We start from the raw sequence: 14,046 nt of genomic DNA, 5'->3' as shown, positions 1-14,046 counted from the left end.
ATGTCCCATAGGAAGAAAACCTTTCTTAGAATTCTCCATTGAGAAGCGCCTTAACAACTTGTCTATGTAAGTGGATTGTGATAATCCCAACATCCTATTTGGTCTATCTCGATAGATCTTAATTCCAAGGATATAGGAAGCATCACCCAGATCCTTCATCATAAAGGATCTAGACAACCACTCTTTCACGGATTGCATCATGGAACGATCGCTTCCCATAATCAAGATGTCATCAACATATATGATAAGGTATACGACGTTTCCATTTTCGCGTTTACTATAAACACATGGATCCTCTTTGCTTCTGACAAAACCAAACGATTTGATTGTTCTGTCAAAACAAATATTCCAACTCCTAGAAGCTTGCACACTGCATTCGGCCTTTCTTTCGATACAAAACCTTCAGGTTGTGTCATATAGACATCGTCTTCTAATTCTCCATTGAGAAATGCGATTTTGACATCCATTTGCCAAATATCAAAATTGTAGTATGCAGCAATTGCAAGTAATATCCTAATGGACTTGATCTTAGCAACTGGCGAAAAGGTTTCATCATAGTCAATGCCTTCGCGCTGACTATAACCCTTTGCCACTAACCTAGCCTTGTAGGTTTGTACTTTTCCATCTGCATCTCTCTTCTTTTTGAAGATCCATTTGCAGCCTATAGGGTAAACCCCATCTGGCAAGTCAACTAGTTCCCAGACTAAGTTGAAGTACATCGAGTCCATTTCAGATATCAAGGCTTCAAGCCACTTCTCTCGATCGGTGTCTGACACCGCCTCGGTATAGGTTTTAGGCTCATCGTCATCTAAATCAACTTCATCATCTTGGTTCTCAACCATTAGATTCAGTCTCTCAGGTGGACGAAGAGTCCTTCTAGGCCTATTGAGTTGGTTTTGCTCTGGTTCAGGCTGTTCATTTTGTATGTGAGAAGATTCAGGAATATCCCCATGATCTTCTTGAGGTGGAGGTGATGCGACTATTGCATCATCTTGTCTTTGATGCATCTCATTGTCTTGAGGAGGTTCTTCGAGAGTCCCTCTAAGGTCTCCTCTAGTAGTAATTTCCCCTCCCAATAGATCATCAAAAACTCCCACTGAGTTATTGTTCAAACCATTTGACAATACCTCATCCTCAGTGTTATCTTGTGGTTCTTGAATTTCTTCAAGATCTACAATGTTGTGACCTTGTTCCTTTAAGACATAATTGTCTTCAAGAAACATCACATTCCTAGAGATTATCACCTTGTGATCTCCAGGGCAGTAGAATTCATATCCTTTAGTTTCTTTAGGATATCCCACAAAATAACATTTCTCACTTTTAGTTTCCAATTTATCAGTCATCATTTTCTTAACAAAAGTTGGACAACCCCAGGTCCGGATATGGTTAAGACTTGCTTTCTTGCCACACCATAACTCATATGGTGTTTTCTCGACTGATTTAGAGGGAACCCTATTTAGAATGTAAATAGCCGTTAGTAAGGCATGACCCCATAGGAATAAAGGGAGACTGGCGAAGCTCGTCATGGATCGAACCATATCTAATAATGTTCGATTTCTCCTTTCAGATACTTCATTCATTTGAGGTGTACCAGGAGGTGTCCAGTCTGACTGGATTCCATGTGACTTCAAGTAATCAAGAAATTCTCGGCTCAAGTATTCCCCTCCTCGATCTGATCGAAGAGCCTTGATACTTTTCCCAAGTTGTTTCTCAATTTCACACTTAAACTCTTTAAATTTCTCGAAGGCCTCAGATTTATGTTTCATAAGATACACATATCCATACCTTGATAAATCATCAGTAAAAGTTATGAAGTACGAATAACCACCTCTTGCTTGAGTTGGAAACGGTCCACACACATCTGTGTGAATTAACTCTAGCAAATCTTTAGCACGCACCCTTTCCCAGAAAATGGTTTACTTGTCATTTTTCCTTTGAGACAAAATTCACAAGCTCCATATGATTCTAAATCAAATGAAGTGAGATAGTCTAACTTTCTCAATCTTGCTATTCATTTTCTCATTAATATGACCAAGTCTGCAATGCCATAGATAAGTTGCATTATTCGTATTACATAGCTTAGGTCTTTTGTTTTGCACATTGAGAATGTTTCGTTTGTATTCAAGCATATATAATCCATTTTCATGAGTGGCATTTCCATAAAACAATCCATTAAAAGAAAACGAGCATCTGCTGTTTGCAAAATGGAAGGAAAAACCTTCAATGTCTAACATCGGAATGGAAATAATATTCTTAGAAATAACTGGAACGAAATAACAATTGAACAATTCTAGTCTATGTCCTGAGGGAAGATCCAATCTGTAAGTCCCCACGCATTCGGCAGCAACTCTTGCTCCATTCCCAACACGCAAATCAACTTCCCCAGGCCTCACTTTCCTGCAATCACTTAGACCCTGCACATTATTACGAATGTGTGAGCCACAAGCTGTATCTAATACCCAAGATTGTGAAGTATTCATAGACATATTTATCTCAATGACAAACATACCTGAGCTCCCACTTTCTGCACCTTGTGCCTTGAATTTTGGGCAGTCTCTCTTCCAGTGTCCCTTCTCATGACAGAAAAGACACTCATCCTTTGATGATTTCGACTTCTTCTTAACCCCTCCACTCTTAGGCTTTAGAACAACATCCTTAGATGCTTTCTTCTTCTGTTGCTGCTTATTCTTCCATTTGGAAGACTGCGCAGAAGAGCTCACCATGAGCACAGATTTGACCTTAGCAGTGGAAGACTCATAAGTCTTAAGCATGTTGTGCAACTCTGGCAGTCCAACCTTCGTGTTGTTCATGTTGAAATTCACAATGAAATTCTCAAAACTACTAGGAAGAGACTGCAAAATTAGGTTTGTTGAGACATTTGCAGGGAGCACCGTTCCAATCGATGCTAACCTCTCAATCAAACCAATCATTTTCAGCACATGCTCAGAAACCTTGCCTCCATCATGAAGCTTGCACTTGAAGAGATCGCGAAGTATCTCATACTCCATAGTTTGAGCTTGTGAAGCATACAAACTCTCCAAGTGTTTAAGCATCTCATATGGAAGCATGTGCTCATGTTGTCTTTGAAGTTCCAAACTCATGGACGACAGCATGATGCACTGAGCATCATTTGCATTTTCAACATGTTTCTCATGAGTAGCTGCGTCAAACGTAGCAAACTCAGAGGATTCCTTACTGGGAACGACACCAATTGGTTTGTCCAAGACATAATCAATTTTGTCATGCCTTAGCACCAAGCGCAAACAACGGAGCCAATCTGTGAAATTTGACCCAGTCAACTTGTGTGTTTCCATCAAACACTTGTAAGTCAAGTTTGACATTTTATCTGAACAGAAAAATACAATGAAAAGTAAATTAGAAAAGCATATAAAGATCACATTCGTATCTCTAATCAAACAAGGGTTTATTGTATTGATTAGCTCCCACTAATTTTAACATATATTATGTCCCCCAAACATAAAATATGAATTTATATCAAATATAAATTTTAGTGGTCCAAGATCCAAGTCCATATCATCGCAGCCCCTGCTTTGGCTGATCACTACAATAATATTACAAGGTAGGCCTCCAAGCCAATTGCAACTCTTAGTTTATTAATGCAATTAATATGCATCCATAAACTATTTAGGTCGCTTTGACTTCACTAAACAATTTAAGCAAGTCAACCCCATCACACGATGCCAACCATGCATCTATGAATGAGCCTAGGCCTTGTGGATTTAGAGTAAACGCTTTGGCATAAAACTCGTGGTCGAAAAGGCTAGGAACATCAAACAATTATGATGGACGATGCATTTGTTTCAAAAACAAGACTTATATTTTATGGGGAAAAAGTGCGATACTAGTTATGTGAACATAATATCCAATATTAAATTTCAAACAATTACTGAGCGCCGCCTACCCAGACATAGTATAACACGGACTACAAATACTGGGCGCCGCCTACCCAGACATAGTATAACACGGACTACACATACTGGGCGCCGCCAACCCAGACAATAAAACGGTCTCTAACTACTATAGTTAAAATAAATAAGCATAAATCGAATAGCATGCTTATCACATAGGATATCAAATAATGCTCAATAAATAAAATCGAATTTCATTCTCTAATTAAATGTGGATTTAATTATATTAATTCCAAATTAATACTATAATTATACATATTTAATATTCATTCCAAATCAATATTAAATGTGGTGATCGAAATCATGATTTACTAATCAAATTAATAAATCAGTAATTGAGATTTTATTATTAGTTCTCAACTTATAATAATTAAGTTAAAAAAACTTGGAGCCGAAGAAAGATCCAATCTTAAAAAATTTGAGTCAGAAGAAACTTGCGGCCAAACCGCTTCTTCGCCGACTCTCCGTTGCCCAGCAATGCTCCGGTAACAGCCGTGAACCACCAACTGTCAGAAACCTTCTTCACAAGCAATTAGCATAAACACCGACGCCGGTGGAGTGAAAAGGCGAATTTCGAGCATGAGATTCAAAACCAGGTTCAAAACCTTCTCGTTTTGTTTCTTTCGAAAAATTGAAAATTGATTTGAGGTTAAAGTTTCAAAAGCTTTGGAATAAACAATATTCATTATCTGCACCATTTTGGAATAAGAAATTGAATCCAATTCAAAATTAATTCCGTAAAACAATTCCGAAAACAGTTCAAAATCTTTTAAAATTTATGTTTCCAAAACTAATTTCACAGCTTTTAATTTTAAAAGATTTTGACATATAAAATTAAGTTTGGCTATTGGTTTTTGCAAAGTCACTTTTCGTTTATAAAGAACTGAAGTTTACATAATCAAATAAGAAATCTAATTTCTCAGAAATCAGTGCAGAATTTCTCAAAAATTTTCGGATTCGAAGTTCGAAACTTTAAATCCGTAAACAGCTATAGTTTTCATTTATTTTATGAAATTTATCTCAATTACACGAACACAATTAATCCACAAATAATTAACAAACATAATAATTACGAATCGAGCCCCGGGCTCTGATACCACTGTTGGGATTTCTTGTATTCATCTAATGAGCGCAGCGGAAATTGCATACAAGAATACAGATCTAGATTTATAATCATATTGTAAGTTGAGCATGTAAAACACAACGGAACTAAATCTTACTTGTTGTGTTGTTTTCTTCTGCGATTGAATCCTGCGAGTTGAATCCACTACTATCGAGGTCCACGTGCAATCCAATCCGATGCAGGAACTATCCCGGTACAATTGCTCCGTAGAAGAATGCTAGGAATTCTCTTTACAAAGCTTTACGTATTTTATCTCTAATGTTATGTTATTTCTCATGTCCCACAATGGAGAATAAATAACCATTATATAGATAAAGAGTCACTAGGGTTTCATGATTGTTGGGCTTATGGACTATTATAATTATAGCCCAACTATAATTACTTAATCCATATTAATCTAATTCTAGCCCATTTCCTTTCAATTATTTGTCACTAGTTTCTTTTTCGATCTATCCACCAATATGTGCCACACCTACTTTTTATTATTTTTGGAAATGGACTCCACATTCCCTGAATGCGGCTGAAACGCTAACGGCCGCACGTAATTTTCATTTTTTTAAATTTTTTTATTATTTTATATACTCTAATTTCATCTATAAATACTCTTATTTTCTTACCACTGTTCACACCCACACTTGTACATTTCATTACTCTTTTTATCACTTATATTCTCTAGTCTCTATGGATCCACATTCTTCTTTTTCGATATTTAGTTTTTACAATTTTTCAACATTTATATTATTGATTTTTATGGGCATTCATTTTTTGATTTCAATAAATGTATTTTTCAATTAAATTTTAATGGCTAAAAATGAGGGTGATCGTATTGTAGGTGCTGATCATATATTGCAGGTGTTGGATCTAAAATGATATAAACTGGCATGCATGGTAGCTGAAAAGTGGGGTTGTGGCTATAATTTTCGGGGCACATTAATTATGAATGCTCTAATCAACAAGCTCACACATTTAGCATAAGCTAGCGGTAAAACCGACGTGCATTTTTGTATGTGTGGTCATAAGTGCACTTTTAATGCATTTATTCTAATTCAAAATATGCATAGATACGTATTTTAGTTCAAATCATTAAGAGTGTCCACTATAGGAAGGCCGCGGCCCCCTATATTGAGAGCCACGAGATTTCGCGGCGGGGGGAGGGCCTAGGAGGGAACCATGTTGGCGGCTCGGCAGCGGCTCCCCCTATTGCAGTGGCCGAGAGCTGCGGCTCCCCCAATTTTGACATTTTTTCAAAAAATTTTTGAATTTTTTTTTACAAATACCTTATTCCACTCTTCCTTTTTATCTCACACACATTTTACCCCATTCTCTTCAATTTTTATACAACTTTTCGAAACATGCAATGAGGAGATGACAATTTTTAAATAAAATTTGTTGTATAATTTTATCCATATCTATAATACAACGAAGATTTGGTTTTAATTTTTGTTTTTATTAAATTATGCATTTTTTTTATAATTATTATATTCCGATAATTTTAATCGTAGTTAAGTTAAAATATACAGAAAATGAAAAAAATAATTAATTTGGTGGCTTGGGCTTGTCCATTATAGTGTGAACAAGTTTTTTGGTGGCCCAGCCAAGTTTTGTGGCCTAGGCAAAGTTTATGACTTCGCCCAGGGCCACGGGCTTAACTATAGTGGACACCCTAATATAACTAACGATTGATAGATATTAATTATATAATTTGAATTACTAAACACTATTTAAAACTCCAAGTAATTATAGAATGTTATTCAACTGACCTTTGTGTTGAAATTATATACTCCATCCCATTAAATATGCAACATTTGCTTTTATGCACGTGGTTTAGATAGTGTTGTTCTGTGAGTTAATGAAAATAGAGTAAAGTAAGAGAGAATAAAAAGTAGAGAGAGTATTGTTTCTATTTTTAGAAATGTTTCATTTTAATGGAACAAACTAAAAAGAAAAACGTGTTATTTCTAATGAAATAGAAGGAGTAAGTATTTTTACCATGTTATGGTTCCATAGATAGCACACGTTTCACTATTTGACACATTAACTAAGGATGTCAATCGGGTCAACCTTATTCGGGTTGCGGGTCAATTGGGTGCGGGCTAATCAGGTTATATATTTTTGGGTTATAAAAGTTCAACCCTAACCCTAAAAGCTCGGGTTTCGGGCTAGCCCAACGGGTTAATCGGGTTGTTACCGATAAAATTAACATGCGATCAATCCAATAAATAATTGTGAAAATTAGTTATATTTATAAAATGTAAAATATTTAATTATGATAAATTTGAGATACTCAAACGTAGATATGATCAAGTATTAATATTTAAGATTTATGCAAAATAAAATATAAACATCGAGAAATTTTAAAGCATGTTTTAGAAATTTAAATATATTTTTTTAGTGAATTTGAAATTTCTAATTTATTTATTTATTATTATGTTAATAAAAATTTAATATTTAAAATTGAAAGTTTTTTTTAGTAATATATATTATAAAATTACCAATGAAGTGTCGAATTAGAGTCAAACAAATAAAATGATAGAAATTTTATCGGGTTTCCGGGGCAGTCCATCGGATTTTCGGGTCTGGCCCTAACGGGTTGCAGATTAATCGGATGCGGGCTAATCAGGCTATAATTTTATCGGGCTTTTTAACCCTAACCCTATAAATTTGGCGAGCTACACGGATCAGCCCACGGACTGCGAGCTACATTGACATCCCTAACATTAACACGCAATTAATTTGTAGTTACTCATGATAAAAGGATATATTTATTCTTTTTGTATGAATAAATTACTACATTTTTTGGCTCGTACCAATGTATTTCGCCATGTTTATGGGGTATGACACTTCAGTCAATCTCATTCATCATAACTGCAAAAATTTATTTGAAGTTGTATCACGCTCTTCATATAAAATACTCCCTCCTGTCATTATTAATTGGTTCCGTTCAGGTTTAAAAAAAATGTAAATAAAAAGTGAGTGGAAAAAAATTGGTGACAAGTGTGTTCTACTTTTATATAATTATCCAAGTTATCAAATTAGTCTAGTTATCATCCTAACACGACCCTTTAATCGTATATAGAAAATATATGATACTCCATCCGTTCCTTGTTAATCGAGGCATTTCTTTTCGGTACAGAGTTTAAGAATAGTGTGTTAAATGGATGATGAAAAAAGTATGAGAGAATAAAATAAGAAAGATGAAGAGAGAATAAAGTAGAATGGAGAATTACTTTTTGTCAAAAATAGAAATGACTCAATCAACTTGGAACTTCCCAAAATAGAAAAATGACTCTATTAACATGGAACGGATGGAGTAATTTACTATGTCAATGCCAGATAGTAAGAAATAGAGATCTCAACAAGCCAGTGTCCGTGTAGACTAAAATGATTACTGAATTTCCACATGGTAAACAATGAAACTCATCATTGACTAATACTCCATCCGTCCCATTAAATATGAAACATTTAGTTTTCGGTACAAGATTTTATGTGGTGTTGTTTTGTGAGTTATTGAAGAGAGAGTAAAGTAAGAGAAATGATATTGTTTCCATTTTAAGAAACGTTTCATTTTTAATGGGACAATCCAGAAAGGAAAACATTTCATTTCTAATGGGACATATGGAGGGTAACCTTTAAAAGGCCATGGGTTTATTCAATCATATAAAGACAAGATATGACTATTATCACATGCCATAATTGGAAATGAAGATGTGATGCAAAAAATTTCGGTCCCAACTCATGCCATAATTGGAAATGAAGGGGAACCAAATCACATGCTCTAACTTTAATCGCAATAATCTCACTTGAATTGCACTATGCAAAGACAAGACTCATCACTCATTCTCCTCTATATAATCCATTCAACACCTTTCTCATTCCCAAACCCAAAAACAAGATGGCACCAAAAAACCTCAAAATCTTGTCAAATCAATGCTACCATCACATCACTACCAACGCCCTATTCCTCATCATCCCATCCCTCCTCTTCGCCGTAATCATCAATCTCAACCACGTCTACAACGCCGCCGCCGCCTCCATCTTGGCCTTGTGCATATCACTGTCCTACTTCCTCCGTCCGAGAAAAGTTTACTTGGTGGATTTCGCTTGCTACCGACACGACACGGCCTTCTCGACCCACCGGGATACGATCATGGAGAAGATGTTGGGCCTGTTCAGCTCGGGGAGCCTCTCCTTCATGACCAAGGTCATCGAGAGGTCAGGGGCCGGAGAGGAGACCTTCATCTACGGCGTCAGAGACTTCCCGCCAAAATCGTCGTTCGAATGCGCGAGGGAGGAGGCGGAGATTGTACTGTGCGGAGCCGTGGATGATCTGATGGCCAAGACTGGGGTGGTGGCTGCTCAGATTGGGGTGGTGGTGGTGAACATATCGACGTTCAATCCGGTGCCGTCGCTGTCCGCCATGATTGTCAACAAATACAAGCTCAGGGAGGATGTGCTCACCTACAACTTGGGGGGTATGGGCTGCAGCGCCGGCCTCATCGCCGTCGATCTCGCCAAACGCCTCCTCCAGGTTTTATACTATCATAGTTTTCTAAAGAAGGATTAATTGTCAAATAAATCACGAAAGATTTTAATGTTCTGATTTGTCCAAAGCTTTTTAAAATGTGGAAAGTAAATCACGAGGTTTGAAAGTTTCGCAATAATCTTATCCTTCCCATTCTGGCAAATTACGCGCTGATGTGGTAACTGATTTAAGACATTTTGAAAATAACGGAGTTGTGAAAAAAACGAAAGCGTCTAATTAAGTTTGAAATGACGTTTTGTCCACGTGTTTTAAACCGATTATGAAATTAACGCATAATTCGCTATAAAAAGGGTAAGATGGGACAATTGCAAAAAATTCAAATCGTGATTTATTTTTCAGATTTTGAACTACATAGTACATACCATAATTTGAGCATCTTTCTTGATTTAATTAACAATTTAAATTACATAGGTTGTCAATCCCATAAAGTTCTAAAAGGAGTATTAAATCTAAAATTTTAATTTTTCTCAATATCTCGTTTGTGTACTAATTTTATTGAAGTGGTACGTATCGTATAAACATTGCCAAAAACATCATTTGTATACAGACGAATTAATTTATAGTATGAAATTTTGACATTCAATATATATCATAGGGTTGGCTAAATATATCGAAATACCGAAATACCGCACTTATCGTACCGAAAAAATACTGAAAATACCGAATTTGCGGTATACCACAAGTTGTGACACAATATGATACCTTACCGATATATTTCGATACGGTAAAGGTATAGATTTTTCTATACTGCGGTTAGGGGTGACCAAACGGGTAGCAGGTATCGGGTAATCCCGAACCCGACCCGATACCCGCCGGGTATCGGATACCCGCTATCCGAAAAAATCAGGTACGGGTTCAGGATCGGGTACTATATGCATGAAAATATCGGGTATCGGGTATACCCGTTACCCGAGCGGGTATACCCGAATAACCCGCAATACCCGACTTCATTAATGTTTGTACCTTTTATTTACACAAGTCTAGCATTTACTCACCCTATAATACTTATAATACACAAACTCAAACAACCATACATTCCATCTCCGATGTGGGACAACTGAAAATTCATGCAAATATGAAACTCATTGGAAGAGATGATTATAAACAAAATGTTTCCGAGAGAAATTGATGGTTTAATTTTCTAACCACAAACAATTGTTCACTTCTATGATTACATACATATATACATATACGTATACATATTTTTGTGATAAAAACCATACAAGCAATCAACCAATATTAATGTGAATTATGAAATAAACAAAAAAAATTAAGCATAGTAAACCAAATTAATTAAGAATATTTCTTATTAAGCTTTAAAATTTGCAAAATATTTATATATCTATTTCGCAATATTTTAATGAAATGTCCTTTGCATAGAATATTTACAATTATTTTTATTAAAGGCTTCTACTTGGTATTATGATTACTGGAGTATAGTGCTAAAATAAAGAAATTATTTACACCATTATTTGTCCATATGTTAATTAAAAATTAATTCATATTGAAATAAGAAATACTCCAATAAAGAAATAAAGAAATTATTTACACCATTATTTGTCCATATATTAATTAATTAATTAATTCATATTGAAATAAGAAATAAGAAAATAAGTAAAGCTAAACTTTTATCAATATTTAATTAAATATTAACGTGAACTTGTATGGAATGAATATGACTCCCCAATGCTAATCCCACATCGGTCATGTATGAGAGAATTAATTAGACAAAATCTATATAAATATTGTAGCGGTTCATTGCAGCCAACATGCACACAACGGGTGCGGGTACCCGCAGCTGCGGGTTCGGGTATCCGATGCGGGTATTCGGGATACCCGTTTAGCCTTGCGGGTCGGGTTCGGGTAGGTAAAAATTGGATTTTTCGGGTTCGGGTACCTGCAAAATCGGGTGCGGATACCCGCAGATACCCGTTTCGACACCCCTAACTGCGGTATACCGCAATATACCGCATTTACGATATTTGCCAAAAATTCGATATATATGTTGTATTTAAAATTTATATAAAAAATACTCCCTCCGTCTGCGAATAGGAGTCCCGTTTTTTCCATTTTAGTCCGTCCGCGAATAGGAGTCTCATTTCACATTTATCATAAATGGTAATAGGGTCCCACCTTCCACACTCATTCCACTCACATTTTATTTAAAACTAATATATACAAGTGAGACCCCTATTTTACTAACTTTTTTCCACCTACTTTTCTTAACATTTCTTAAAACTCGTGTCGCCCATAAATGGGACTCCTAATGGCGGACAGAGGGAGTAGTTAATATGTTAAAATCCCTAACCCTACTTCCATATTTTTGTTCAACAGCCTCCAACCCCAAATCAAGTCCACTGTATAGATTCGATTGTGGTGTAGTTTTAATCTTTTGGACATTATTTAAATAGATGAAATTTTATTTTAAATATTTGGCTATAATAGAATTTTTTTGGTATGAAACACAGGTATAACGGTATGCCCTACCGTACTCGATATGCCACACCTTATTTCGGTATACCGCAATACAGTATGGTATACCGCATAGACGATATGGTAAACAAAAAATTTGGTAAGGTATAGGTATGACATTTTCGCATATCGTAATTTGCGGTACGGTATGCTGTATGACACTCTCGGTGCGGTATACCATACCGTGCCACCCCTTATAATATATCCTACTTCCTGACCCAAATTTAACATAATATCGTGATTTAAATAGCTAATATACCCGTTTCTTAAAAAAAAAACTTCATTATTCAAACTGTGATTTTGGTTATAATCAATATCAACGTGCATGTTTCTAATTGATATTTGTTGTTGCTTGTTATTGTGCGTGCGTCAATCATATGTAAAATACACCAATTCTTGTTGTATTACAATATTGTGAATCGTCCATATGTCACGAAAATTTATAACGCAGGTTCAACGCAATAGTTACGCCCTAATCGTGAGCCTAGAATGCCCAACCAGCGGCTATTACCTCGGCCACGACAAATCAAAGCTCCTCTCCAACTGCCTCTTCCGCATGGGCGGCGCCGCTATCCTCTTATCCAACCGCCCCTCCGACCGCCACATCTCCAAATACGAGCTGAGCCACACCATCCGGACCCACCGTGGCGCCGAAGACCGCTCCTACAAGTGCGTAATCCAAGAAGCCGACAAAGAAGGAACCCTCGGCATCACCATATCAAAAGACCTCCCCTCCGTCGCCGGCGAAGCCCTCAAGGCCAACATCACCGCCCTGGGCCCACTCGTGCTCCCCATCTCCGAGAAACTCACGTTCCTCGCAACGCTCATCGGCCGGAAATGGCTTAACATGAAAGGGCTTCCTCCCTACGTGCCGGATTTCAAGGCGGCGTTTGAGCATTTCTGCATCCACGCGGGCGGGAAGGCTGTGCTGGACGCGGTGGAGACAAGTTTGAAGCTGAGGGCGTGGGATATGGAGCCTTCTAGAATGACGCTTTATAGGTATTGTAATACGTCAAGTAGTTCGGTGTGGTATCAGCTGGCGTATGCGGAGGCGAAGGGCCGGGTTCGGAGGGGAGACCGAGTTTGGCAGCTCGGGTTCGGGTCGGGTTTCAAGTGTGCAAGTGGTGTGTGGAGGGCGTTGAGGACTATTCCTCCGAATGAGGTGGATAACCCGTGGCTACAAGTCATCGATCAATTTCCTATTTCTCTGCCTAATTGAACCCGAACCTGAACCCTTGTTTCATGGTGTATATCCTATTTTGTGAGTGTAATTGATGAATGTTATATTTAAGGAATATATCGCAGATTGCTTGGAACTATATGTCGTGTTACTTGCCTATGTATCATAGATTGCTTACCTATGTATAGCAGATTGTTTGCATAGTTTGTCATTTTAATTATGGTGTCACTATAGTGCTCTAATTTCGTATCACATATTGCTTGTAACCGTATATGACGAGTTGCTTGTCAATGTATCACAGATTGCTTGCATAGGTTGCCATTTTAACTATGATGTCATCGTAGTACTCCCCTTAACTTATGTATCCTTTCACTACAATGAAGTCTATGTTACGCTTTTATTCATTTAAAGACAAATTCTTTTGTTTTTAAATAAATTACCGACATTTCAAAAAAAGATGAAAATGGTAAATAAGTTAGGGCTGAATTTGGTGTTAACGCTATTGCAGGTGCTGCGGTTGAAAGGTAAAATGTTGACGTGGCTGGAAAAAAGGTAAAAGATGGATTTTAAGGGCGGTTTTAAAGGCACTACTGCTAGTGCCTTGATGGACACTGTTGTGAATAACCTTATTTCAATGTAATTCAGAACCATGTGAACACCCACCATCGAATACTTATAAAAATGTAAGTAATGAGTTAAATGCATGAAAGTCCATGTTGGAATTATAAGAAAAATCGAGATGAGCTATATAAGAATCGTGGTTGTGTTCTTTTTGCATTAGAAACAAGTTTGAATTGTA

At 36.8% G+C, this 14,046-nt stretch overlaps 1 protein-coding gene across 1 annotated transcript; it reads left to right on the top strand.

Moving 5' to 3' along the window:
* Positions 1–8,944: 8,944 nt before the first annotated feature.
* LOC125201780 (3-ketoacyl-CoA synthase 20-like) lies at positions 8,945–13,386 on the top strand. Its single transcript, XM_048100028.2, has 2 exons — positions 8,945–9,580; positions 12,519–13,386. The coding sequence occupies exons 1-2, from the start codon at positions 8,945–8,947 to the stop codon at positions 13,284–13,286; spliced, it is 1,404 nt and encodes a 467-aa protein (XP_047955985.1). The 3' UTR covers positions 13,287–13,386.
* The last annotated feature ends 660 nt before the right edge of the window (positions 13,387–14,046 follow it).

Source organism: Salvia hispanica, chromosome 2 (genome assembly GCF_029641045.1).
Source record: "Salvia hispanica isolate PSC_SH4W2 chromosome 2, Shi_PSC_v1, whole genome shotgun sequence".
Classification (NCBI taxonomy): Eukaryota; Viridiplantae; Streptophyta; class Magnoliopsida; order Lamiales; family Lamiaceae; genus Salvia; species Salvia hispanica.
The sequence above is the reverse complement of the archived record's forward strand: the minus strand, read 5'-3'. Positions and strand labels throughout refer to the sequence as shown.

Coding starts and splice junctions, on each gene's coding strand:
- LOC125201780 (XM_048100028.2), top strand. CDS start 8,945: ATGGCACCAAAAAACCTCAAAATCTTGTCAAATCAATGCTACCATCAC. Junction 9,581..12,518: donor TCGCCAAACGCCTCCTCCAG/GTTTTATACTAT, acceptor TTTATAACGCAG/GTTCAACGCAATAGTTACGC.